This window comes from Colletotrichum fructicola (assembly GCF_000319635.2).
Source record: "Colletotrichum fructicola Nara gc5 chromosome Unknown KSG_Nara_v1_contig09, whole genome shotgun sequence".
Classification (NCBI taxonomy): Eukaryota; Fungi; Ascomycota; class Sordariomycetes; order Glomerellales; family Glomerellaceae; genus Colletotrichum; species Colletotrichum fructicola.
The window spans coordinates 1,685,029-1,708,040 of NW_027094059.1; the positions used below are offsets into that span (position 1 = coordinate 1,685,029).

General features: G+C 54.1%; 9 protein-coding genes across 9 annotated transcripts; 5 read left to right on the plus strand and 4 right to left on the minus strand.

The window, feature by feature from the left end:
• Window positions 1-1,169: 1,169 nt before the first annotated feature.
• On the plus strand, window positions 1,170-3,648 carry CGGC5_v014753 (Transcriptional activator protein DAL81; the record flags this gene model as incomplete). The annotated part of the gene is made up of 2 exons (XM_032029642.1): window positions 1,170-1,513; window positions 1,794-3,648. 2 exons carry the CDS (start codon window positions 1,170-1,172, stop codon window positions 3,646-3,648), a joined length of 2,199 nt encoding a protein of 732 aa, XP_031891044.1.
• Window positions 3,649-3,892: 244 nt separating this feature from the next.
• On the minus strand, window positions 3,893-4,585 carry CGGC5_v014754 (uncharacterized protein; the record flags this gene model as incomplete). Its single annotated transcript, XM_066153144.1, has 4 exons — window positions 3,893-4,069; window positions 4,131-4,186; window positions 4,244-4,367; window positions 4,583-4,585. The coding sequence occupies 4 exons, from the start codon at window positions 4,583-4,585 to the stop codon at window positions 3,893-3,895; spliced, it is 360 nt and encodes a 119-aa protein (XP_066007501.1).
• A 1,403-nt stretch (window positions 4,586-5,988) lies between these two features.
• Window positions 5,989-7,050, plus strand: CGGC5_v014755 (Coiled-coil domain-containing protein 130; the record flags this gene model as incomplete). The annotated part of the gene is made up of 1 exon (XM_032029644.1): window positions 5,989-7,050. The coding sequence occupies one exon, from the start codon at window positions 5,989-5,991 to the stop codon at window positions 7,048-7,050; it is 1,062 nt and encodes a 353-aa protein (XP_031890807.1).
• A 657-nt stretch (window positions 7,051-7,707) lies between these two features.
• Window positions 7,708-8,530, minus strand: ubc8 (Ubiquitin-conjugating enzyme E2 8; the record flags this gene model as incomplete). Its single annotated transcript, XM_032029645.2, has 6 exons — window positions 7,708-7,844; window positions 7,910-8,091; window positions 8,175-8,289; window positions 8,341-8,378; window positions 8,432-8,447; window positions 8,494-8,530. 6 exons carry the CDS (start codon window positions 8,528-8,530, stop codon window positions 7,708-7,710), a joined length of 525 nt encoding a protein of 174 aa, XP_031890808.2.
• Window positions 8,531-10,845: 2,315 nt separating this feature from the next.
• On the plus strand, window positions 10,846-11,690 carry panB (3-methyl-2-oxobutanoate hydroxymethyltransferase; the record flags this gene model as incomplete). Its single annotated transcript, XM_066153145.1, has 3 exons — window positions 10,846-11,112; window positions 11,168-11,619; window positions 11,663-11,690. 3 exons carry the CDS (start codon window positions 10,846-10,848, stop codon window positions 11,688-11,690), a joined length of 747 nt encoding a protein of 248 aa, XP_066007500.1.
• A 31-nt stretch (window positions 11,691-11,721) lies between these two features.
• ATG12 (Ubiquitin-like protein ATG12) lies at window positions 11,722-12,434 on the minus strand (the record flags this gene model as incomplete). The annotated part of the gene is made up of 4 exons (XM_032029647.2): window positions 11,722-11,783; window positions 11,839-11,857; window positions 11,961-11,987; window positions 12,045-12,434. The coding sequence occupies 4 exons, from the start codon at window positions 12,432-12,434 to the stop codon at window positions 11,722-11,724; spliced, it is 498 nt and encodes a 165-aa protein (XP_031890806.2).
• A 1,153-nt stretch (window positions 12,435-13,587) lies between these two features.
• On the plus strand, window positions 13,588-15,813 carry CGGC5_v014759 (Phenylalanine aminomutase; the record flags this gene model as incomplete). Its single annotated transcript, XM_032029648.1, has 1 exon — window positions 13,588-15,813. One exon carries the CDS (start codon window positions 13,588-13,590, stop codon window positions 15,811-15,813), a length of 2,226 nt encoding a protein of 741 aa, XP_031890811.1.
• Window positions 15,814-17,233: 1,420 nt separating this feature from the next.
• On the minus strand, window positions 17,234-19,266 carry him1 (Hsk1-interacting molecule 1; the record flags this gene model as incomplete). Its single annotated transcript, XM_032029649.1, has 3 exons — window positions 17,234-17,383; window positions 17,437-18,798; window positions 18,856-19,266. 3 exons carry the CDS (start codon window positions 19,264-19,266, stop codon window positions 17,234-17,236), a joined length of 1,923 nt encoding a protein of 640 aa, XP_031890812.1.
• Window positions 19,267-20,687: 1,421 nt separating this feature from the next.
• ICP55 (Intermediate cleaving peptidase 55) lies at window positions 20,688-22,271 on the plus strand (the record flags this gene model as incomplete). The annotated part of the gene is made up of 2 exons (XM_032029650.1): window positions 20,688-20,883; window positions 20,992-22,271. 2 exons carry the CDS (start codon window positions 20,688-20,690, stop codon window positions 22,269-22,271), a joined length of 1,476 nt encoding a protein of 491 aa, XP_031890809.1.
• Between the last annotated feature and the right edge of the window lie 741 nt (window positions 22,272-23,012).

Consider the following 23,012-nt stretch of genomic DNA (forward strand, 5'->3'; position numbering starts at 1 on the left):
AGCCGTCCAATCCCAGGAATTGCATCTGGCCCCAAATTCGGCCCTGCATCCGCACCCCCAAAAACAAAAACCACCACCATCCATTTCCATCACCAAAAACGGGCGCAAATCAACCCATCTTGCCCACTCTCGCAGCGCCGCTTTATCTCTATCTCTATCGGCCGCCCAAATCCCCGACCACCACCACTCGGAATCCTGCAACCTAACCCACCCCCGATTTCTAACATAGCACCAGAGGGTATTCTAGCGTCCCCGTTTACAATTCCCGTTGCTGCTTATCTCGTACCTCTTCGCCTCGCGCAACACCTTGGGTTACTTTCTTGCACCTTACACAATCCTCGCGTGGTCTTTGTTCCACCGTTCTCCAACTCGACCTAGTCTCGACCCCAGCCCCCGTCAGTCACGTCAACCCTCGCAATCGCACCCGGTCGACGTCCGTCCGCCGTTCTCGCTCAGTCCGTCTTCGCTCTACCAAGCTTCCACCGCAGGACCCTTATCTCGACCGGCCTCGGCCTGCCGTACGGGGTAGCGTTATCTCAGAGAGAGACAGAATCCTACAGGTCTTCCCGTGTTGGCCAATCTGCTGCTTTGTGTTACAGCACAGGCTCGCACGCCACATTTCAGTGAGAGTAAGAGTGTGTGAGAGAGAGAGAGAGAGAGAGAGAGAGAGAGAGAGAGAGGGGGCAAGGGCACATTGAATCGGCCGCCAGCCAATCCTATCTGGCGGATCGTGCATCTCGTGCTACGTACTCGTTTCCGGCCTCAACTCAACCAAAGAGAATCTATTGCTGTCGACCTCTGGTGGCGGCCCCAAGACCACTCCCACCAGGCACATTACATCACTTGCATCTCGTCTGCCGCCGCGCCGTGGGGCTCCAGTCGGCGTGCCCAGCTTTCATCCCGGCCAAGTGTGCCAGCCTTCTTGCCCGTCTGGCATTCAGGCAAGCCTATCGTCCTATCACCGCCGTCACATCTCCGGAAAACCAGGAGAGCAGTAACTCACACCCGCCTCAACCACCCCCCCAAATCTCGTTCTCCAGGCCAGACCAGGGCCGGGGCCCCGTCTTGACGAACCGGGTCCGTCCGCCCGTCTTTCTCCCCTGCGTCGGCCCAGCCCTGTCCGTATATACATAGCTTTCTTCTACTGCCACGCCTGCTACCTACCCATCATGTCCAACCCAAGTGCCGTCGTCAGGACGGCTCCCATCGCCATTGCTCCAAAGCCTCCCCGCCGCCAGAACTCTTATCTCCAGGACAGCTTCACGAACCTCGATATCCTCCGCGGCAGCATGCCTGGTCGGGAAATCACCGAGTCTGTCGGCTCATACACCACGCGTTCTCTCAGCCCGTGCGAATCGTGTCAACGTTCTAGGGTCAGGTGTATTGTCAGCGAAGACGACGACAGCTGCATACCCTGCCAAGCTAGCGGCTCAGATTGCTCCCTGCTCAACAGCCCTCAGCCGAGGAAACGAAAGCTGAACGGCGACTTTGACGACCCCATTGGTAAAAGAAGGTCAGTCCCAATTGCCTCTCACATCATTCGTCTAGTTTCTCTTTCCCTCCCCTCTCCTCCCGCTCCTCCTCCTCCTAACTCCTGCTGTCCCCCGCGCGCGCGTGTGGCCTGAATACTGGCACTGCTTCCTGCTCCCCGCTAGCCTGGGTCGCTTCCCCTTGTCATTTCTTCTTTTCTGCGCCCGTTGGATGTTTCTTGGGCTGCCATGGGGGCACGCCGCAGCCAAGGGGGTCACGTCTGATAACGAACCTTAATCTCTGACACGTGATTGGTCCAATAGCTCGCCCATCAGGACCGATATCAGAAGGCGAAGGCAACACCAGCCCAGCCTCTCCAGTACCACCGGCAGCAGCTCCTTCATTGAAGACATGGCGAACGTCGGAGGCCCAACTCTGCTCAAGCGGACGCTGGGTCTCCAAAACGACCGGTACAGCCAGTACATCGGTCCGACCACCGACTTTGAGCCTTCTCTCATCAACCTCTCACCATTTGATCCCCATGACGAGAGTCTTCTGGCCCGCGGCACCCTCCGCAAGGTCAGCGACGATGACACCTTTCTACTATTACCTGACTTTAACACCCCGGGCCACGAGCACGTCTTGGAGGATGTCGAGGCCATAGAGGGCCTCGTGCGGCCCCATGGTCCCAAGCTTGTCGACCTCTACTTCCGCATCGTTCATCCCGCATTTCCGATCATTCAAAAAACCGTCTTCCTGGAAAAGTACGAGCGCAGCTATCGCGAATTTTCTCCTTGTTTATTGGCAGCCGTCTACCTGTTTGCGATCAACTGGTGGGAGCACGATGAGGACCTGGCCCGACTACCGAAACCAAACATTTCCGACATGGAGCGGCTGATCCGGACGACACTCGCCGACGCCATGTACAGGCCGAAACTGTCCACCATCCAGGCTGGTCTTCTGCTGTCGCAGCGACCCGAGGGCGACCAGTGGGCCCCGACTGCCCAGCTGGTCGCGATCGCCCAGGAACTTGGCCTGCACCTCGACTGCACGAACTGGAAGATACCTCCCTGGGAGAAGGGGCTGCGGAAGCGCCTCGCATGGGCTCTGTATATGCAGGATAAATGGGGATCTCTCGTTCACGGCCGTCCATCGCATATCTTCTCCTCAAACTGGGGCGTGCAACCGCTGACACAACATGATTTCCCCGACGTCGAGTGGGACGAGAACGATGTGGAGGAGAAACTGGAAATTGAGCGTGGCCGAACTCTGTTCGGTCAAATGGTTCAGCTGTCGCAAGTCCTTGCCGAGATTCTCGATACCTTCTTCACATTACAAGCCCAGCAGACCATCACGAATGCAGGCGGACAAGGCACCCACCTGATTTTGTCCATGGCCAAGCCGATACAGCTGAAGCTGAAAGAATGGTACGCCAGCTTGCCCGCGACGATCCGTATGGACAACTCGTACACCACCAACGCAGTCCCATCGAATCGTCTGTCGAGTATCGGCTACCTCCATCTCGCCTACTTCGCCACCGAAATCACCCTCCACCGTCGCATTATTCGGTCACTGGAGGCCACCGGCGCGGCCGTCGACCAGTACGTACAGCATATATGCCGCAGCGCAGCCAAGGCTCGTCTCATTTCTGCCATGGACTTTGTCAACCGCCTGAACTCATCTCACTTGCGCTCGTTCTGGTACTTTGCTTCCAAGACCAACTTTGCCCTCATTGGCACTTTTGGATCTCTCCTTTGGGCAACATCTCCAGGCAGGGAAGAGGCCGATTGGTACCGCCGACGCTTGGGAGAGTACCGTTGGACGCTCTCCGTCAGCTCCAAGCCTGGTGAAGGCAGAGGACTAACCAACTTCGCCATGACGATGCTCGATATCTCGACCGGTCTGCTTAAGAAGCTCCCCGAGAAGCCATCGATGAGCCGCAGTGGGAGCGTCGTCGACATGGGGCCTGGAGGCATCAGCAGTAGCTTTGGGAGCAATGGGATCCTAGCACTCGGTCAGAGTGCGCCTCCTACCATGACTTTCGGAAACTTCAGCGGGTTGCCGAGTGCCGACGTCAGCAATGCCCAGAGCCCTCAGAGTCCAAGCGCGGACAGCAGCGACGACGAGATGTACGAGACCTTTGCCCCGACGGCAGGCATGGCCAACATGGCCGATTGACGGTTGCAGCAGCTCCGCTCGGAGCTGCAAGTCGGAATATAATGACACTATGACGAGACGAGACGCTCACTTGAGCAAGCATACCCTCGAGAGAAGCATACCCTCTAAGAGATGCTTCCTGTTGTTTTGCGCTTTCTGTGGGAGGATCAAACTTTTTCGCTGTTTGGGTAAAAGGGGGAAGTGCATAATGATCTGCGGGATACCACCGGGTGCTAGGGCGACGGACAACAACCCAAGAGGGGGTTCAGAGGAGGGGATGATGATATTGGCCGCTGCCTCTGGCTCCTCCCATCTTTATGAAATTTGGACTTTGATTTGGATCGACGACGCAACGGGAACGAAACGCTATCAGCGGTGCCGGCGCAATTCTGGGGGGTTTATACCGTCCGTCATTTTTGAGCGGGGTAGAAAATAGCATCGTCTTTGGATGTTGAGCGATCCATACTTAGCATAGATTGAGATTTGGATGTGAAATGATATACCTTGATGTCCTGCTTTGGCTTATAGACCTTGATGGCCCCGGTTCCCTTGACTATTGCTGTTAGATATTTGTCAGTGACTGGCGAAGTAACGCTTCACGTAGACGGCGACCAACGAGTTGCAACTGATTGTTTCCCGACGTTTTCGTATTGGTGGGTGGAGCCATCAGGAGGCGTCGGAGGAAAATCACCAGAGCCCCGATCATGTCTAGAATCTTGCTGTCCTATGCCACTCAGACACTGAAATAATGACGGAAAACAGTGCTGCAATCGTGTTTAGTAGCTGCTGAGGCTGAGGTAGCTTTTGCTCTTCTCTTAAGCGATAGCCCTGCCTTCAAGTAAGCAGGTGCATAAGTTAACGATAAATCAGACCTACAAAAGGAATTTCTCCCGGTACGGGACTCGAACCCGTAACCCCTGGATTTCAGTATTTCCTAAAAGTCCAGAACGCTAACCATTGCGCCAACCGAGAAGCCGTGAAGGTGTGTGCTTGTTGACGTCGATGGGCGAGCCAGCAGCTGACACGGGTAGGAGCGTGGCCGTTGGGTGTTCGGGTGAATGAAACTGGTGCTCAGGACGGTGAGTTTGCAACCAAGGTAGGTTCTCTGTTACCAAAGTGGAGTTTCCCAAGCTCAGATGAGATTGTACCGCGTGGCGGAAGTGAGCCATTCGAGCCTGGGCTGGACGAGAAAGGATTCGACAATAGCCTAATACCCTTCCAGGTTGCCCGATGGAGTTTATTGCTATGACGAAGACTGACACGACGGGTGGGCTGTGTCTGGCGAGATCGCCAGACTGCCACTGTCTAGTCAATGAAAAAGTCAAGTCACTCGATCTCGTTGTGCCTCTTACAGACTCAGGAAATACTGATGTTCTCCTGTTCTGCAGCCGTGTTTCTTGGGCTCACGATTGAAGAAGCTCTAGGTTTGGCACTCCTGATTGTTTCAGACCGTTGATTGCTGCTCTGAGGAAGCTGGCCGACCATCGAGAGGCAGCCCTACTTCATCTTGAATGTTTCACGTCTTTTGATGACGAAAATACTCGTGTAAGTCGATGACGGGATGGCATCGTTGATGCGTGCGGGAAGGTTGGACGACGAACAATGGTGAAGTAATCTCGCCAGGGATTTTTAAAGAGACACGAGCGGCTTGAAGTTTCAAGAGCACGGTATGTGCGGAAGAGTCAGCTCAAGAGTCTGGATACAGAGTCGTGGTGGGTTGGGCCGCCTCATGTATCCAGCCTCCGGCCAAAGCACGCAATCGATGGTGACAATTGCCCATCAGCCTCGCCTTCGACCAACCGTTACACGGCATTCATCCTTTAAAGCGGCAACCGTCGACTAAGTTCAAGACATTGGTTGATCTTGAGTAAGAGGCATAACCAATTGCCATCCAATACGTATTGAAGCTTCAGACTTGGACGGTTGGATGCCTTGCTGAATGGCGGTAACCGTGCATATCGACAAACGACAACAGGACGACATCCGCACATGCAATAGTACGGGTCTGACAGTATAATCCTGTGGCGAATGTACCTTTTGTATTACTATGCATATACACGAGCGAGAGCCGACTTCTACTGGACCAGTCCGTGGGAGGCAAGCGACAATTAAGGGAAGAAATGAAGCGAAGTCCTCGGGGCGATACGTACTTCCTCAATCCCCATTATATAAGCAAATTGCCCCGCAGTATGCCACACACACAGTGACACCCCACCATGTCCGACGCGGTTGAACATTCTCCATCGTCGTCATCATCAATGCAACCAGAGACCACCACGACCTCGAGCCGTCGCAAACCCACTCCGCCAATGCGCGACCCATAACCACACATCAGCGCCCTCACGGAGACATCCATCCAAGATGCAGGGTTTCAACATGGGACGCTACGTCCCGCCCGACGTCGAGGGCACGACGTCAGGCAACAAGCTCCACGGCAAACACGCCCTCGGCGCGCGCGCCTCCAAGCTGTCCTCCGGCATCCTCACCGTCCGCTTCGAGATGCCCTACGCCATCTGGTGCTCCACCTGCCCGAAGCCCACAATCATCGGCCAGGGCGTGCGCTTCAACGCCGAGAAGAAGCGGGTCGGCAGCTACTACTCGACGCCGATATGGCAGTTCCGCATGCGCCACGCCGACTGCGGCGGCGCCATCGAGATCAAGACCGACCCGAAGAGCACGGCGTACGTGGTCGTGTCCGGCGCGAAGAAGCGGGACGTGGGCGAGGACGACACCGCGGCCGGCGCGGTGCCGAGGGAGGGCGCGATGGTGATTATGACGGACGAGGAGAGGCAGAAGCTGCGGAGCAACGCGTTTGCGAGCTTGGAGAAGACGATCGAGGACAGACAACTGCTCGCGCAGGCGACGGAGAGGATCGACGAGCTGGAGGACGTTTCGAAGCGGCAGTGGGACGACCCGTACTCCCGCAACAAGGCCCTGAGGCAATCGTTTCGGGTTGGGAGAAAGGAGCGCGAGAAGGAAGCTGCGGTGGGCGAGGCGCTCAAGGATAAAATGAGTCTGGGCATCGATCTCGTGCCCGGGACGGAAGAAGATGCGCAACGGGCGGCACTGGTGGACTTCGCACCCGACGATGATGTCACAAGAGTCGGCAAAGCATTGGCGAAGCCCTTGTTTCGCTCTGCGGGCAGCTCCAGGAAAGCTCAGGCCGAAGCTCCAAAGGGCACGCCAAAAGCGGAGCTGTTGGCGTCAAAGAGAAGGCATCATATTGTGTCGGAGATTGTAGGCAATACACGCATGTCGCAAGACCCATTCCTGCTAGATGCGCGGACGGAGCGGACACCACCGAGAATACCCGGTCTGAAGAGGAAACGGGACGTAAAAGCTGAGGATCCAAAGACGATTGAAGACGGGCCGAAGTTGCTGCCTTCCAAAGCTCTAGTGGGCTACGATTCAGACTCAGAATGAGGTAACCCCCAAGTTTTACGACATGGCGTTTTGAGAGAGGCACACTTTGTGATACCCAGGGATTTTAAGTATTGTCTATATATGGTTCGGGATGAGCGATGCATCAGGACATTATTTGACTCATCGCGTGCCTTCTACACACAAAAAACAAAAAATAAATAAGTGAAACTGGTTGGCTTGCCGCGCAACGCTGGCCACATTATTTGAATAGCACGGTCGCTGTGCAGATACACAAAAACCCCAGACCTTCTGAGCCAAGGTACTTGTGCCGGCTAGTCTCGATCAGTATATAATCATTGGCAACTATGGGAGGCCCCTGAAGGAATGGACCGTATTGATCGAATGTCGACCAAAGATTCAATCCGGGGTGACAATGAGCATGCCCCAGTCTCCGTCGGCCAACCATTGTCGTCTTCCCGAGGCATGTCTCGTAATTCAGGCCGTCCTGTGTTGTTGCAAACTCCGAAAATGATCCCATACATGCCTTCCTTATCCATAAACGCAAAGAAAATGCCCCCAGCTGCTAACCCCTGGTCGTAGAGGTGTTGCAAAGAGTGGGAGTACAGAATGCAAGACCAATCGAGCCCGGGGAATATAAGTGTCCATCGACGCCAGTTCCATGAATGCTTCTAACAGATTTCTCGAAGGTCGTTGCGTTCATACGTCGTCGAGGCGGCCGGCGGGCTCCTCGTCGTCATCCCCAAAACTGCCAACTGAGGACATGGCGTCGTCGGATTCGCTTTCGCCATCCTTCTCGTCGGCGGCATCTTTGCTCGCGTACTTTTGCACATATTCTGCACTATTGTCAGTGATAACTGCTGTCAAGCTGCGTGCGCCTGCCTGCGCTGGTCTTACGCACCCTTTACTTTGGCGTCATAGCTCTTGGGTTCCCTGATCATCAAGGCGGCCGCCTCGCCATTCAGGGGGTCTGTCGGGTTCGGGTATCGCAAGAGCTGGGGAAGAAAGACCTCGAAAATGTTGATCATGTCGAACATGGGCGACCAGGTCTGGTTAATGACGTCCAAGCAGACGGAACCCGACCTATGCAGTATCCCCCATCAGTTCCTCGCTCCGGATGCAACCCAGGACGTTATCCGTCTCTTATGAAAGTTCCCATGACTCACAGCTCGTCGATGTTTGGGTGGAAGATACGGTTTACGAAGCCGATGCTAGGCGACTTGTATGGGTATTGATCGGGGAGCTCGACGTGGACCTTCCAGACGCCGCCTTCGAACGGGGCTACGGTTATTTAGCTTGACTATGCACTGTCCGGAAATCGCGCGTACTGACTCTCGGCGGGGCCCTTGAAGCGAACGTAGAACTCTTGCCTGGGTCGGTGTCGTTAGAATGGAAGTCGTTGGGCGTGGGGTTTGGTCCTTACACTGCAACGTTGTCAGCTGACTTCAAGGCTTGAGTATCTTGGTGAACGGAATGCAAGCTTACTGTTGTCATTCACCAAAGTGACTTCGTAGTCACTCATCAACCTGCATATGTCAGTCCAAGCAACAGGGGCCGTGGATTCGCGAGCCGCACATCCTAGGCCATGTTAGCAAAGTAGCATCATCGTGGCGTGATCTTGGGCGATTCACTTCATGACCTAACAAACAAAAAGAAACGTCAGTCTTCTGGTAGCCTCTGAGGCCCAAGAAAGCGGCAGCAAGGCAGACTCACATCAGTCTCAATTCTCCTGCGTGGGCTACTCATGATGAGGGTTGCGCGGGGGGTTCGGACGATGGCAGGAAAGCACCGGCGGGCGGAAGTGGACTAGACAGCTAGTTGGACGTTAAGTTTGAAACAGTATGTCTGTTGAATCGAGTTGCAGTTTAGACTCGGATGGGCTTGAATTTCTACCAAAAGCGCGATCGTGTTGGCTGAATCGAGAGAGAGGAGATGTTGGTTGTTGTAAAGAGGGGAGAAGTTGGCTCGGGTTCCTGACGCCAAGTCACGCGCGATGATGATGTGGGCGATCCCGGACCACAGCTGATAAGTGCCACGATAAGGAAAGTGGGCCCGAGGATTAAGCGGATAGATTCAGCGTGGGATCTTGACCCCAGCGCTAAGCTATCACCCATCTATAAATCCATCTTGCCTACCTGGGGAAGGTAGACAATGCGAACTTTCTTAGTCGCAAAGACCAACAATACCATGCGGTGCAAGGTAGTGCTGGCACATGAGAGGCTGGGCATTCCAGCCATTGCTCAGCAGAGTACACGTAGCCCGGGCTGTATTTGCTGGCAAGTAGACGGTGGACTCAAAGCATCGTCCTCATGGCCAGCAAGGCCCTGGATCAATTTGGTATGAGAGACTCAGATGATGCAACCGATGGCGCTCCGGCAAACGGCAACAGCAAGAGTCAGGGCCGTTCCGTGCAAGTTCGCCGCCGCGAGTACATGGTATGTTCGGGGCAGGCCTGCAGGGAACATGCTGTTGCAGAGCAACAATAGGATTGGAGACGAAAACTGAAGACAAGGCAATGTTGTCACTGAGTTGTAAGCAGACACCGTAATCGCATCCATTTTGAGATTCTCGTATCGCTTGGGGCATTCCTTCTTTGGAAATGTTTGCTTGCAATGAGCGGTGTCGGCTGGTGCAGTTCTGCGATGACCGCGTCCAGCGGCAGGCCAGATAATACGCAGTCAGAGACTATGCCTATCCCCTAGTATTCTCTATCATCAGGGCCAAAGGAAAACTTGGGGGCTAGGTGCCAAAACTTAGCTACTGCCGTCGTTGCGGAGGACCGAGACCAGATCCGCCGGGCCCGAGGCTGTTTTGCCTCGGTCTTGGCTGAGCGCGACGCCATGTACTGTTGAGCAGCACAGCCGTGAAGTACAATACCTACGCTGTAGCAGTAGACACCAGCACAGGAGGCCCTGAAGCCCTGTAAGAGCGCGGCACCCGCTCACTAACCCTGCCCACCTCATCCTACCTACCTAGGTAATAGTCAGGACGTGGAGGTATACCTCCCCAGGGATTCTAAATGTTAGCGTGTGACTTCTGCTTCGGGAGAAACGCCTACTGGTTAGAAGTACTGGAGTATGTTACGCTTATAGAAATTCAGGTGTGGATAACATCTCTTTTTTTCTAGACCTTTACTCTAGAAAAAAGACGTAGTAGATTCGGCCTTATAGGCCACCTTTTGAAGCCCTGTCGAGAGCTCTGAAAATTATGAATATTCTTACCAGAGAAGGCTAGTATGGGACGACGCTAACATTTAAAATCCCTGGGGAGGTATACATCCGAGCAAACGGCACTTTGTCAGTTGTACTGCGGTAGGGAGGGGAGGGGCCGTGCCTCGGCGCACCCAATGGCGGGGGTACATTGCGGTGGACCGGACCCCGTTTCTGGGGGTTCCACGGGCGTCCAGCGGCTATGTTGCCCCATTTTTCTTCCCTTTGAGGCGGCGTGAACGAAACACCACCGGTATTTTTTGGAGATACTCAATTCTACGCAGCAAAAACCATCATGACTTGGATAATAAAACTTGCGCTGCGCCTAAACACCGCCATCCAAAACTTTTCTTCCTCCATGCCATACCGCGAGAACAACCACTGATTTCGCAATTCATCATTTGCATTTTTTACCGCGCGAAAACCTTACACTTTTGCATCAGCTTGCCCTTCAATAAAAAGGTACTTGTCATTGCACATGTCTTCCCATATTATCCGAAGTACCTGTCTGAGGTCGTGTGCCTCTGCCCTGCGCGGCACGCGACCCTCGTCGGCAACCTTCCATATGCGGCCCGCCTATCCTGCCTTGCTGCAACAACCCCAGCCAAGGTACAGCTCGCACTCTCCTATGGGCACGCCTCCAGCAATCCCTAGAAAGAAAGTTACCGTCGCTACACTGCGCAACCTTCACAAGAAGCGTGAGCCCATCACAGTCATGACGGCGCATGACTTCCCCAGCGCCCACGTTGCAGACCATGCTGGCATGGAGATCATCCTCGTCGGTGACAGCCTTGCCATGGTTGCACTTGGCATGGAAGATACCAGCGAGGTTCTGGTTGAAGAGATGTTACTGCATTGTCGTTCTGTCGCAAGAGCCACCAAGTCCGCTTTTACCGTGAGTTGACCCTTGGATATCAAACACATGAACTTCAGACTAATTCCAGTCATAGGTTGGCGATTTGCCTATGGGCAGTTATGAAATTGCCCCTGAACAGGCTCTGGAGACTGCCATCCGCTTCATCAAGGAAGGCAGAGTTCAGGGTGTCAAACTCGAGGGTGGAAAGGAGATGGCCCCTACCATTCGGAAGATCACCACTGCTGGCATTCCCGTACTTGCTCATGTTGGTTTGACACCGCAGCGCCAAAACGCCCTCGGGGGGTTCAGAGTCCAGGGCAAGACTTCGGATGGCGCCATGAAGGTGCTCGAAGACGCACTTGCCGTGCAAGAAGCTGGCGCATTCGCGGTTGTCCTCGAGGCTGTTCCTGCAGAGGTTGCTGCACTCGTCACAGAGAAGCTGGCCATCCCGACCATCGGCATCGGTGCCGGCAACGGCTGCTCTGGACAAGTCTTGGTGCAGGTCGACATGACAGGCAACTTCCCTCCCGGCCGTTTCTTGCCCAAGTTTGTTAAGAAGTATGGCGATGTTTGGGGCGAGAATCTGAAGGCCATCGAAGCCTACCGCGACGACGTGAAGAGCAGACAATACCCTGGCCCTGAACATACTTATCCCATCTCCAAGGAAGAGCTTGAGGCGTTTTCCAGTACGCTAGAGAAGTTGTAGAAGGCTGTAACAGTCAGCAGTTGAAGCATTTGCATTGCATCGCGTTCGGGCTGCATTACCCGTGTTAGGGCTCGGTGGCTGAGGCATTTGCCGTCTTTTTTTTTCTCCCTTGATTATTTGATACCATTTAATAGAATAGTTGTAGTCAGCCAAAGGCTGGGTTCATAGCGTATGAAATCACAAGCTGGCCTGTTGAGTCCTTGAAACACTGCTACACGATTAACATCAACAGTTCCGATGTGTGAAGTTGACGCGAGCAACGTACATTGTGTAGATTGCCGACGATCTCGTCGAGAGAGGGCGCAAAGGAGTCATTGACGTAACAAAAGATATTCTCAGCGTCTCGGAGCTTCAATCGCTTGCGAAGGTACCAGATGACGGTGGAGAAGGTCTGAGTGGAGGATATCTTGGCTACGGCCATAGCGAGAGCGGGAGCGTTTCCCACGGGCTTGAACTTAACAACAACCTTCTCTGAGGCGTACTCGCCAGCACTGGCGAGTGCTGAGGCAACATCCCGCGGCTGAGCCGTCAAAATTGCTGAAGCGGACATGGTGAGCGGTATCTCCGGAGAGGCTGAGCGATCAGGAATTGTGGCCGGGGTTGGCGACGCCGAGTCTGACCTAGGAATACCAGGAGACTCAGGGCTGTCCGCCATTTTCAGTGGACTAGGTGGCGTAATGCGGTGCTTGTAAAAACCTTGTGCCAGGGATTTGGGAGCCTCCTTGCGTGTCGGTCTTTGCTGTGGTCGAGCAAAGCGAGAGGAGTAAGATGTCAGGAAACGGCGATGAACACGAGGATGGACGTTGAAAGAGGCTGGCTTTTGTCAACCTAAGGTACGCATAAGGTAGCCGTAGCCCGGTTGGCCAAGGCATCCATGGATGCAAGTCACCCACCACTACATGCCTAGGTAGACACTTCAGGTGTGCCCGGGCAGTGTGTGTGGGGCGTCGCCAGTTGCCTTAGGTAAGTAACCCCTAACCCCCTACCTACTTACCTACGCAGTATGTCGCTGTAGTCGGTGAATGGTCAGTGAGGTGACCTAATCCGACATCCACCTAAGGTACCTATCCCGGGAGCCATTGCGGCGTGCTAACTACCTACCTAGGTAGGTACCTTAGGTCACCTGAGCGCGGACAGCGGGGTCCAGGAGAACGTCAATGTTCAAGATACCTCCCTTATTTGAGCCCCTTTGCACCACAACTTCGACCTGACACAAATCTAGGCTGCTTGTGAGGCGAAATATTGCCGTCATGACATGAAATGGACGCCGCATCTCGTCGACTCACCGAGTGGCGCTGAAACATATTCTCCTTCATATCCTCACCGTATTTTCGGCCGCGACAGCTTACTCCGGTTTAGGTGGAAGATGCGCATGTCATGGAAGGCGTTCCTGCTTGCTGCCTTACCTTCATAGGCACAGAAGGGAAGGAAACGGCGAGGCAGTGGCCGGTGAGACCTGAGGTAAGGTAGGTTAGGGTACGGTAAGGTAAGGCCAGGTAGGCACAATGCATATTACTCCTGCAGCCACGAGGTAGCTGCAGTAGTGACAACTTGGACGATCGCCCTTGACTGTTGCTTATTGCCTCAACAAACATCTCTATCGCCCTCCTAGCAGCCTTTTCCTCCAAGTACTCTTCTCTGTTATCTCTACCCGTCGACTCCTACGCAGACCCTCCCTCGTGAGATACCGTCCTCTAATTCGGTCACGCTCCCTCTTTGAGCTGCTCAGACGAAAGATCTAGTCCTCGCACAGTAGCCTCTATGCTATGGCATCAACACCATCCTCGGAATCCCCGCACGCTGCAAGCATGCAGAAAACGTTGAAGACCGTTCACGATGTGACAAAAGCTGGCCCCGAACTGGCATTAGATGGTGAGCAACTCGACATCGCCACAGTCGTTGCCGTTGCCCGACACGGACTCGTGCCGCGCATAAAGGGCTACCCGCCTATTAAAGTAGACGAGACGGTCAATGGAGCTTATCGTAATAATGGGAGTTCGGATATCGACCAGCGAATCGCTCAGAGTATCAAAGTTCTCGACCATCACATAGAAAACGGTTGGGTGGTGTATGGCGTGAACACGGGCTTTGGCGGCAGCGCAGACTCTCGAACGGAGCAGCTCAAGAAACTTCAGATATCTTTGCTCCAACACACCCAAAGTGCCGTCATTACTGCCGCCGATCGAGACGATTCTCGAGCCGACAAAGACGGGAAGTCTCACATCATCCCCCTAGCATGGGTGAAGGCAGCCATGGTTATCAGGGCCAACCAAAATCTACGCGGCCATAGCGCAGTCCGGATAGAGGTCATTGATACGTTGCTGGGACTTCTCCGTCACGACGTCACGCCTCTAGTCCCTCTGAGAGGAACGATCTCGGCATCGGGAGACCTAATGCCTCTGTCATATATCGCCGGGACTCTGATCGGAGACCCCAACATCACGGTAAGAATCGGATCCGGGGTAAGCCGGAAGATCTTGTCCGCCCGTGATGCATTGAAGGAATGCGGCATCAGGCCTGTCGAATTGCAACCAAAGGAGGGCCTTGGCTTGATCAACGGGACCGCTCCTTCAGCTGCTCTGGCCAGCTTGGTCATTTACGAGGCCAATCAGCTTGCGATTCTCGCCCAAGCTCTGACAGCTTTTACTTCAGAGTGTCTAAGAGGCAATGTCGAGTGGGCAAATGAATTCATCCACAGAATTCGACCCCACGCTGGTCAGCTCGAAACAGCTTGCAACATCAGACAGTTTTTGAGACCTTCTGATTTCGTCATCGGACTAGAGACGAAGAAGAGGACGGGTCGAGGTCTCTGGCAAGATCGGTACTCTACAAGGACAGCACCGCAGTGGATTGGTCCTTACCTGGAAGACCTCATGCTGGCCCAGCGCCAAATCGAGGTTGAGCTCAACTCGACGTCGGACAACCCAGTGATTAATGCTGGTCCTGGGAATGATCCTTCTGACGGAGAGGTCTATTCAGGAGGCAATTTTCAAGCAGTTGCCATCACATCCGCGATGGACAAGACAAGGAACGCACTCCAAATGATTGGTCGAATGCTCTTCTCTCAGTGCTCTGAGTTGATCAACCCGGCGACGAATAACGGCCTCGACCCAAATCTCGTCTTTGGTGATCCCGATCAATCTTACACGATGAAGGGTATCGATGTCAACATGAGTGCCTACATGTCGGAACTGGCGTCTCTCGCACACCCAGTATCTGCTTATGTTCATTCGGCCGAGATGCACAACCAAGGCATCAACTCTCTTGCCTTCCTGACAGGTCGGCGAACTATGGAGGCCGTGGATGTTCTTTCGCACATGTGCGCTGCTCATCTGTATGTATGCTGCCAAGCGATCGACCTCAGAGACTACCACGAGCGATTTCTCAGCTCTGTTGTCTTGTCCAAACGCCTAGACCGTGCTCGTCTCGGGCTGGACGAATCACAGCTCACGAGACTTACGAGTGGCCTCGACGAATTGGTAAGGGTTTGGTGGTACGAGGCGAACAAGGTCAGTCATTTTCAGCGTTGCTCGGTGGTGGCCTCCAAATTCGCAGCACATACTTTGGACTTCATGGGTAAAGAGAAGATGCACGACGTCTCTCTCAGCGGCGTCTTGGATTGCCAAAGGGAATTCCAAGAGAGCATGGAAATGTGGCTTCTAGACCCATTCAATAATCCCAAGGTTAACCACCCGGGGATGAACAACGACAAGACTACAGCACATTTGGACGGACTTGGAGCAGGTTCGGCTGTGCTGTACGACATTGTGCGCGGAAGACTGGGAGTTTCCTTCCATCAGGGCCTCAGAGCGAAGCAAGAAAGCACGATCGGTGTAAACGTGTCTTTGGTGTACGAAGAGATTCGTCAAGGTTTCATAACACCAGCGCTGATGGGATGCCTCGGTCACAGCGCCGAAGAGGGCCCAGAGAACGGGATGGACACCCCCATCAGCAGCCATGACGGTGTTATTGGGACGCTCCGGATGGGCCGTGGGATCCTAGGAATGGTTACGGAAGTTTCACGGATGCTGTAGATGTCGAGATTCCTCTCCATCAATGTGAAATAGAATTGTCCGAGATCGAAACGTCAACATAGCAAGCAACCCTTGCTTTCCTGCAGTTGACTTCTTGGAAGTTTCCGAGTATTAGTGATGCGATGTTGCAAGTATGAGTAGGCTCTCTGGCAGGGGAAAGAAAGCGACTTCAAAATGGTCGAACAAGCCTGTACGTACTTGACGCGACTCGAAGGAACAACTGCAGTCAAGAAGAATAATTCATAGAGCATTGTGACTTACAAAGAAGCCATGATCCCAGGGACCAAAGGAGCAAAAGGCAAAAAGATTGTCCTCGGAGAGGCTCGAACTCTCGACCTTTGGATGTCTCTGCCTACGGCGGAGTCATACTGATAGTAATATGAGACCAACGCTCTACCGACTGAGCCACGAAGACTTAGATGAAACAGCCATGTCAATTTGATCACTATGAAGATTTTGCTACGCTTGGACCCACGTAATAAGCGCCCTTGCATGCGGGCATCCGTGCGCCTGTCCTAAAATGGACAGGTGTGGAGGGGCGGCACGGTTCGGTGCGGGGCTTTCTTTCGAGGAACCTAGGTAGTGTTTGAGACGGGGTGTGGTGCTGCTGGCTTTGATGTTTACATCGGCCTCATATAAGCGGCCTGTAGTATCATTTGTTCTGTATGCTACCTCTCCCCGCTTCGTATCCCCAGCCATTCGATCCAAGCAGCAGCAGAGCGAACACTGTTCACGTTGTACTTTCCAACTACGCAGAAGCTGTCTGCCATTCTCGAGCGTCTTGTTGTGTGCTGCGCATCATTCATCTCACAACTCTTCCAGATGGACATAAGGGGAAATGCTTTCAATTGCTCCAAAACGCCTCTGCCATGACTGTGCGGCTCACAGCACAACCACAGCAGTCCTTGGCTTCCCAAACCAATAAGTGTTTCGTGTTCAACGTACAGTATACACAATCATAGACTGTTCAATGATATCTACACCATGCTCATTATGACTCGCCTTTGCCCTCTTCATCCGTACTTAATCCCGCCTCTGGATGACGACACAATGCCTCCCAACCTGCCTGCCGAATGAGAAAACTTAGCCGTGGTGGTATAAAATGCTCCATGCCGAACGCCATTGTGCATGCGATGCTTTCAGTGCGGCCCGACCAATTAGAGAAAGACGAAGAGAAAAACATGACCGGAAAGCGCGGGCGACTTCTTCTGGTCAGTCTACTGGTATCATTGGTTCCATGTGTGTGGAACAAATCCGTAGCTTTTGTATGTATGTGTGTGTGTGTGTGTGTGCGAACGTGCGTGATGCTCCTGGGATCACAGCGTCGGGAAATCGGGGAATCAAAAACCATATTTGAGTGAGGTAGAATCGGTTCTCATGGGTGCCATGATGCGGAACGAGTTCGTCGAGTCGACACTTTCTATGAGTCCTCGATCGACACTTCCTCGGCGCGGTACTTGTAGTCGCCATAGCCCTTGGGCATGCGGCCCAGCTGGCCAAGTAGTTCGTCCAATTCGAGCCAGTTGTCGGTGTTTTCTGCAAACTTTCGATGTTTACGTGTGAGAATATGCTGCCATATGATTAGCAAACTTCGTAGACTGTGGAGCGCTACAATCAACCCACCTCGTCAAAGTCCTTAAATTTGTCCTGGCAGTTTTCACAGTAACCTGGCTTCAGATCACGCTTGCTCTTGGCAGGCGGCGCCTGAGTTTTAGAGCTGGTTCGAACAAGCTTGGTAGTTTGCTTCTCAGCATCCTCTTCAATGAGCTCCATCCGTCTGCTGGTGGTCCTGGAAACGCTGGTAGATCTGGTAGACGTCGCATCCAAGCTCATCTCAGTCAGTCGACGAGAGCTGGGATCGTGAGGCGCTGGGGCACCTCTCTGCAGCACCTTGCGCTGCAGACCATGGACTTCCTTGCTGGTGCCGGCCTTTGCTCCATTGACACCCGAAGTAGAAGAGATCATCTGAGAGCGAATGGCCGAAGTAACATTCGACGGCTGAAGACCCGAGGCCACAGGCTCGCCGGCGAAGAAACGTGCCGTACCGGCACGGCTGGTGAAGGCATTCTGGGGTCGGAAGTCAATAGGATTAGAGGCAACAACCTTGGGTGGGTTGAACATCTCTACGGGCTTCACTGGAGCCTTGTCCTTGTTCTGGCCGTCTTGCATCTCGGCGAGGGTACGCTTGCCAATGACAGTTTTGGGCGCAGGCACCTCAGGAGGCTGAAGAGACGCCCTCTCCTCGTCCACAGGCTTCGTAACACGCTCTTTGTCGCCCTTGGGCTCCTTCAGCTCCTTTTGCTGTGGTTGTGGTTTACGGCTCGGTCGCTCAGCCTGTTCCGGCTCCTCGACGAAAGGGCAGCGGCCATCCGTGACAGTCCTAAATTGGGGCCATTCACCGTCGTACTTGTTGTTGACCTTAGGGTACTCCCGCACCATGATGGGCTTCTGCTTCTCGTCAATGTCGTAGACGTATATATACGGTCCCTTGAAATTGATCATCTCCCGGCTCGTGACGGCGTCAGAAGGACCATTGAGTCTCTCCTTTTGCAGCAACTGCATCAGGCCTGGCTCGTCTGCAGTTCTCTTGCTGCTCAAGCTCCTGGACTCGCCCTTGTGGCCAATTTGGGCGACAACGTGCGGATCGGGCTCCAACAGAAACTGCAACATCCTCTGGAATTTCTCGACCGACCAAATCTTCTTTCCCATGTCACGAGCCTTGTGCAGGACATCATTGCTGCGCGTAGGACGCGCACGCCTGACTCCGTCATCCTGCGGCTGGGTGTGAGTCCGTCTCGACGGGTGATCAAACAATAAACGTCTTCGTGCATCGGGGGCCCGGTCGAGAAGAGACGGGTTGATGGTCTGTGGCTGCTCTTCGGGCTCGGGGTCTTGGTGTGCAGGGGCGTGCACTTCCTCCTGTGCAGGAACTGGACGGGCGGTCACGACATGAGTGATGCTGCTCGAGAAGAAGCGTTCGTCTCTCTACACGTGACATATTAGTGACCGAACAGTATTTTCAATACATGTGCTGCGACATACAGCTCCAAGAGACATGGCATGGCGGGAAAGCTTGGCCCTCTGGTCCTCGGCAACACTGTCGAAGTAGAAGACCATCTTGGGGAAGCGGCCGCGATATTCGGCCTGCCATTGTCGGATCTTGTCGACGTTCGCATCATCGTGATGGTGGGTGGAGCGTTCTTTCGTTACGGGGCGGGCGACACGCTGGGGCAGTTGTGAAGGCTTGGCGATCTTGGACGGGGAGCGTTGGTGGCGGGATGCAGTGTTCTCGACGACCTGCTTCTTCAAAGGCGGCGGCTGGCCGTACAGCTCTTCTCTCTGGATGTTGGCATGAGAACGCCTCTGCTTGGCGAGAGCCAGAGCAGAAGCAGATCTCAAGGGCGAATTGGCCACATTGGGGTTGCTGGACAAAGGCGTTCGTCTAGTGGACATGGCCGTGAGAGGGATTGGAGTGGGCGATAGGGATATGGCTGCCATAAAAATGCCCAATCAATATGCTCGACGTGGGAAAGGAAAAGGTTGTTTTGTTTGTGTGGTGGTGTGGGTTTGTATGTCGGTCGAGAGCGAGGCGGGGGGTTGCTCTGTGGACGGGACGGGACGGGATGGGCACGCGACGTGGAGGCTGACACGTCGCTCACGCGTTCCGACAAAGAGCGTGTCGTGGGTTCACGAAGACATCGAATGCGCTGGGCGGCCGTGAGGAGGGAGGGAGATGCGAGAAGGAGAGGAAGTCGTCGTGGAGGTTCGTCGTGAAGCCAAAAAGAAGCAGCCAGAACACGGGTGTGCGAGTGGGCAGGTTCAAGGCAGAGCTTTATTAATATGGAGGTAGGTAGGTAGGTAGGAGGAGGAGTGGTTGGTGTTGTGTGTGTGTGTGCGGTGCGTGTGTGGGAGGAGTCCCCGGCCATCATCCCAGCCCATAAGCAAGACCACCCCCGTCTTGGTTCACTCACTGCCTGTGCCGGGCCTGTCCGGGACCCGGTCACCTAAGTCGCGCTTGATGGGTTTTCGGGGGGGGAACAACAGCACTAATCCCCGTTCGGCAGCGTGGAAAACACGCACGGACCAGTTTCTTCTCTGGCAACCGGTCAAATTTGCTTGGCACAGTACCCGCACACCCGCAGCGGCGCGTCTTCTCTCAGTGACTGGACTCTTCACACTTAGGTACTTTAGGTAGGTTCACAGCTGCTGTGCTACAGTGGAGGCTCGCTGTAATCTGGCATTCTAGCACCCGACCACAATAATAACAACTGGTAGCGACCTGATCCGGCGGCGGCCTGGAAATTGGACGGATGGAGCTGCAGTGGGAAAACAATAAAAAATCCTGCCGCAACTGGGGGGCCGCCCAATTGGCAAGACATGGATGCATCCAGTTTCTTTCGACATGGCACTTTCACTTGCATGCTGTATTGCTGCATGCTGCTGCATTTACTTGCCTTAGTTACATATGTACGACATTAATGTCCACGGCAATAAACGCCATGCAACTCCATTGTCTTCTTCCACTCCTTAGATACATAAAAAACATCCACTCCAAACAAACAAATCTCTGCATCATCCCATCGTCCGCTCCTCGTCCTGGTGGCCCGATTCCCAAACGGGCATCTCTCACCCGTCCCGTCTCGGTCTCAGTCCTTGCGGAAAGGCCGCATGCGCTGAACTAATCACTCTTTGACGAGTCAGCCAGCAGCCTTTGGCCCTTAGCCCATCCTCGCTCCGTCCGGTACAGTGCAGACGATTGCAGTACCTCCACTGCCTTCCGTGATGACCTCATCCGGATCGTAGAACCCATCCCTTCTCGTTCATAAATCTCACCTGCCGCCCTACATCCCCTGCACATCGCTCCATTTCTGGTCATGAACCCCTCACGTCCAGTGAGCAGCGCTCTTCGGGCCGCTCAGAGACTGCGATGCTGCAATTCCGTGCCCTTGTGGCGCCCGTCACTCCCATCGAGTCGTCAGATCCGCCGCTACGCTGCCGTCTCTGCTGCCGATCTCCAGTTTGGCCAGCCAGTGCATGAGACGCATCCTCACATTCTCAAAGCCGGCGAGAGTCAGTACAATCTTCATCCAATCACTGCCCATAGCATTCAATACTTTGCCCTCAAACTCTCAGTAAAGATCCCGAATAAAATGATCTTGGGCTGACTTAAATGTTTAGTTACTCCGGGCATCACAGCCCAGGAATATTGGGAGAGACGTGCTCGCCTGGCTGAGAAGCTGCCCGACGGTGGCGTTGCCGTCCTGTCTGCCGCCGACCTCAAGTACCGCTCCGGTGCCGTCTTCTTCCCCTATCGCCAAGAGTCCAACTTTCTGTACCTGACCGGCTGGAATGAGGGCGATTCCGTGGCTGTCATCCAGAAGACGGGCAAGGAATTCGGCGACTACCTGTTCCACCTGTTCACTCAGCCCAAGAACCCGGCGGCCGAGCAGTGGTCAGGTGCCAGGAATGGCATCCAGGCCGCTACGGATATCTTCAACGCCGACAAGGCGGGCGATATTAACAAGATCCACCAGTACCTCCCCGATATCGTGAAGTCGGCGAGCCGCGTCTACACAGACCTCGAGAAACCGAGGCAGGGCGAGCAAGAGAACAAACTATGGCAGCTCATGAAGAGCGACAAGTCATGGTTTCCCTCGGTTAAGATTCCTCTGTACCCTCTCATGAACTCTTTACGGTGTATCAAGTCCCCGGCAGAGGTCGCAAACATGCGCCGCGCTGGACAGATCTCGGGCCGGGTCATCACCGACGCCATGCGCAAGCAGTGGACCCGCGAGAAGGACCTCCACGCCTTTCTCGATTACAGGTTCACCGCAGACGGCTGTGACGGGCCGGCATACGTCCCCGTCGTAGCAGGCGGGCAAAACGGTCTTTGCATTCATTACGTCGTGAATAATAACGTGATGAAAGACGGCGAGATGGTTCTCGTCGACGCAGGCGGAGAGTACGGCACATACATCACTGATATCTCACGCACCTGGCCTATAAACGGCAAGTTCAGCGCGGCACAGAAGGACCTCTATGAAGCCGTTCTCACCGTTCAACGTTCAAGCGTGTCCCTTTGCCGTGAGAACGCCAATCTCTCCCTCGACGACATTCACGACCAAACGGCAAACGGTCTGCTCGAGCAGCTCAAGAGCCTAGGCTTCGACATCACCTCCCGCGATCTTGATGTCTTATTTCCGCACCATGTTGGTCACTACGTCGGCCTGGATGTCCACGATGTTCCTGGCTATGGCAGGAGAACGCCGCTGAAAGCCGGACACTGCGTGACCATCGAGCCTGGTATCTATGTTCCGGATACAGACCGTTGGCCGGAGCACTTCCGCGGTATGGCAGTTCGGATTGAGGACAGCGTCTGTGTGGATACCGAGTCACCGTACATTTTCTCGACAGAAGCTGTAAAGGAGGTTGTCGATATTGAGGCTCTCAGGGACTGAACCCTGTGAAACCGAAAAGGATCAAAATTTTGTAATCAAAGGTGTACACTATTAAGCCAGGGTGGCACAGAAGTCGTGTCTCTACACACAAAATACGGCGTAGCGTCCGCTATGCAAGCAACGTACACTTGTTCCTGAGTGTCTCTGCAAACCTCCAGGAGCTGCCTTCAACGTGGCGTATCTGCCCGTCGAGCTGAGCTAACAACGAATGTTGTGAGAGTTGTTTCTCCCGGTATGCCAAAACAGGACCCTTGTCTTCGGGGTCCCTTGACGTGCCAGGGGAGGTACCCCATGGAAGGTTCCGCATGGAACAGGCGGGCTTCTCATCTGCCACAAGCGGACGTTTCCCGTTTCTTGTAGACCAGCTGCACGAACAGGATGCCATTGGGGTCATGCCAGTCAGCCGATTTGGTTGCCAAGATGAGATCATCATTCCGCTGACTTGAGGTAGCACGCCAATTGAAACAAAAGGGTGTTCGCCACAATTTTAGAGGTGTCTGGGACCTCACACGCAGCTCGACATCTGTGCTCATCGAAAATACTCCAATGAATCCAAATGTCCTTTCTAGGTTGCTAAAAGGATATGCGCTAGACATAGAGCAGTGTATGACCTGTCACATCAGAACCATGCCGAAAATGCCATCCGGAACAGAGGAATCGCCTTCAGTACATCCCCGGAGGAATTAACCAATAGTGCCAGAAACCCGAATAAAGGTCTGATAACCTTGAATTATTTTGTAT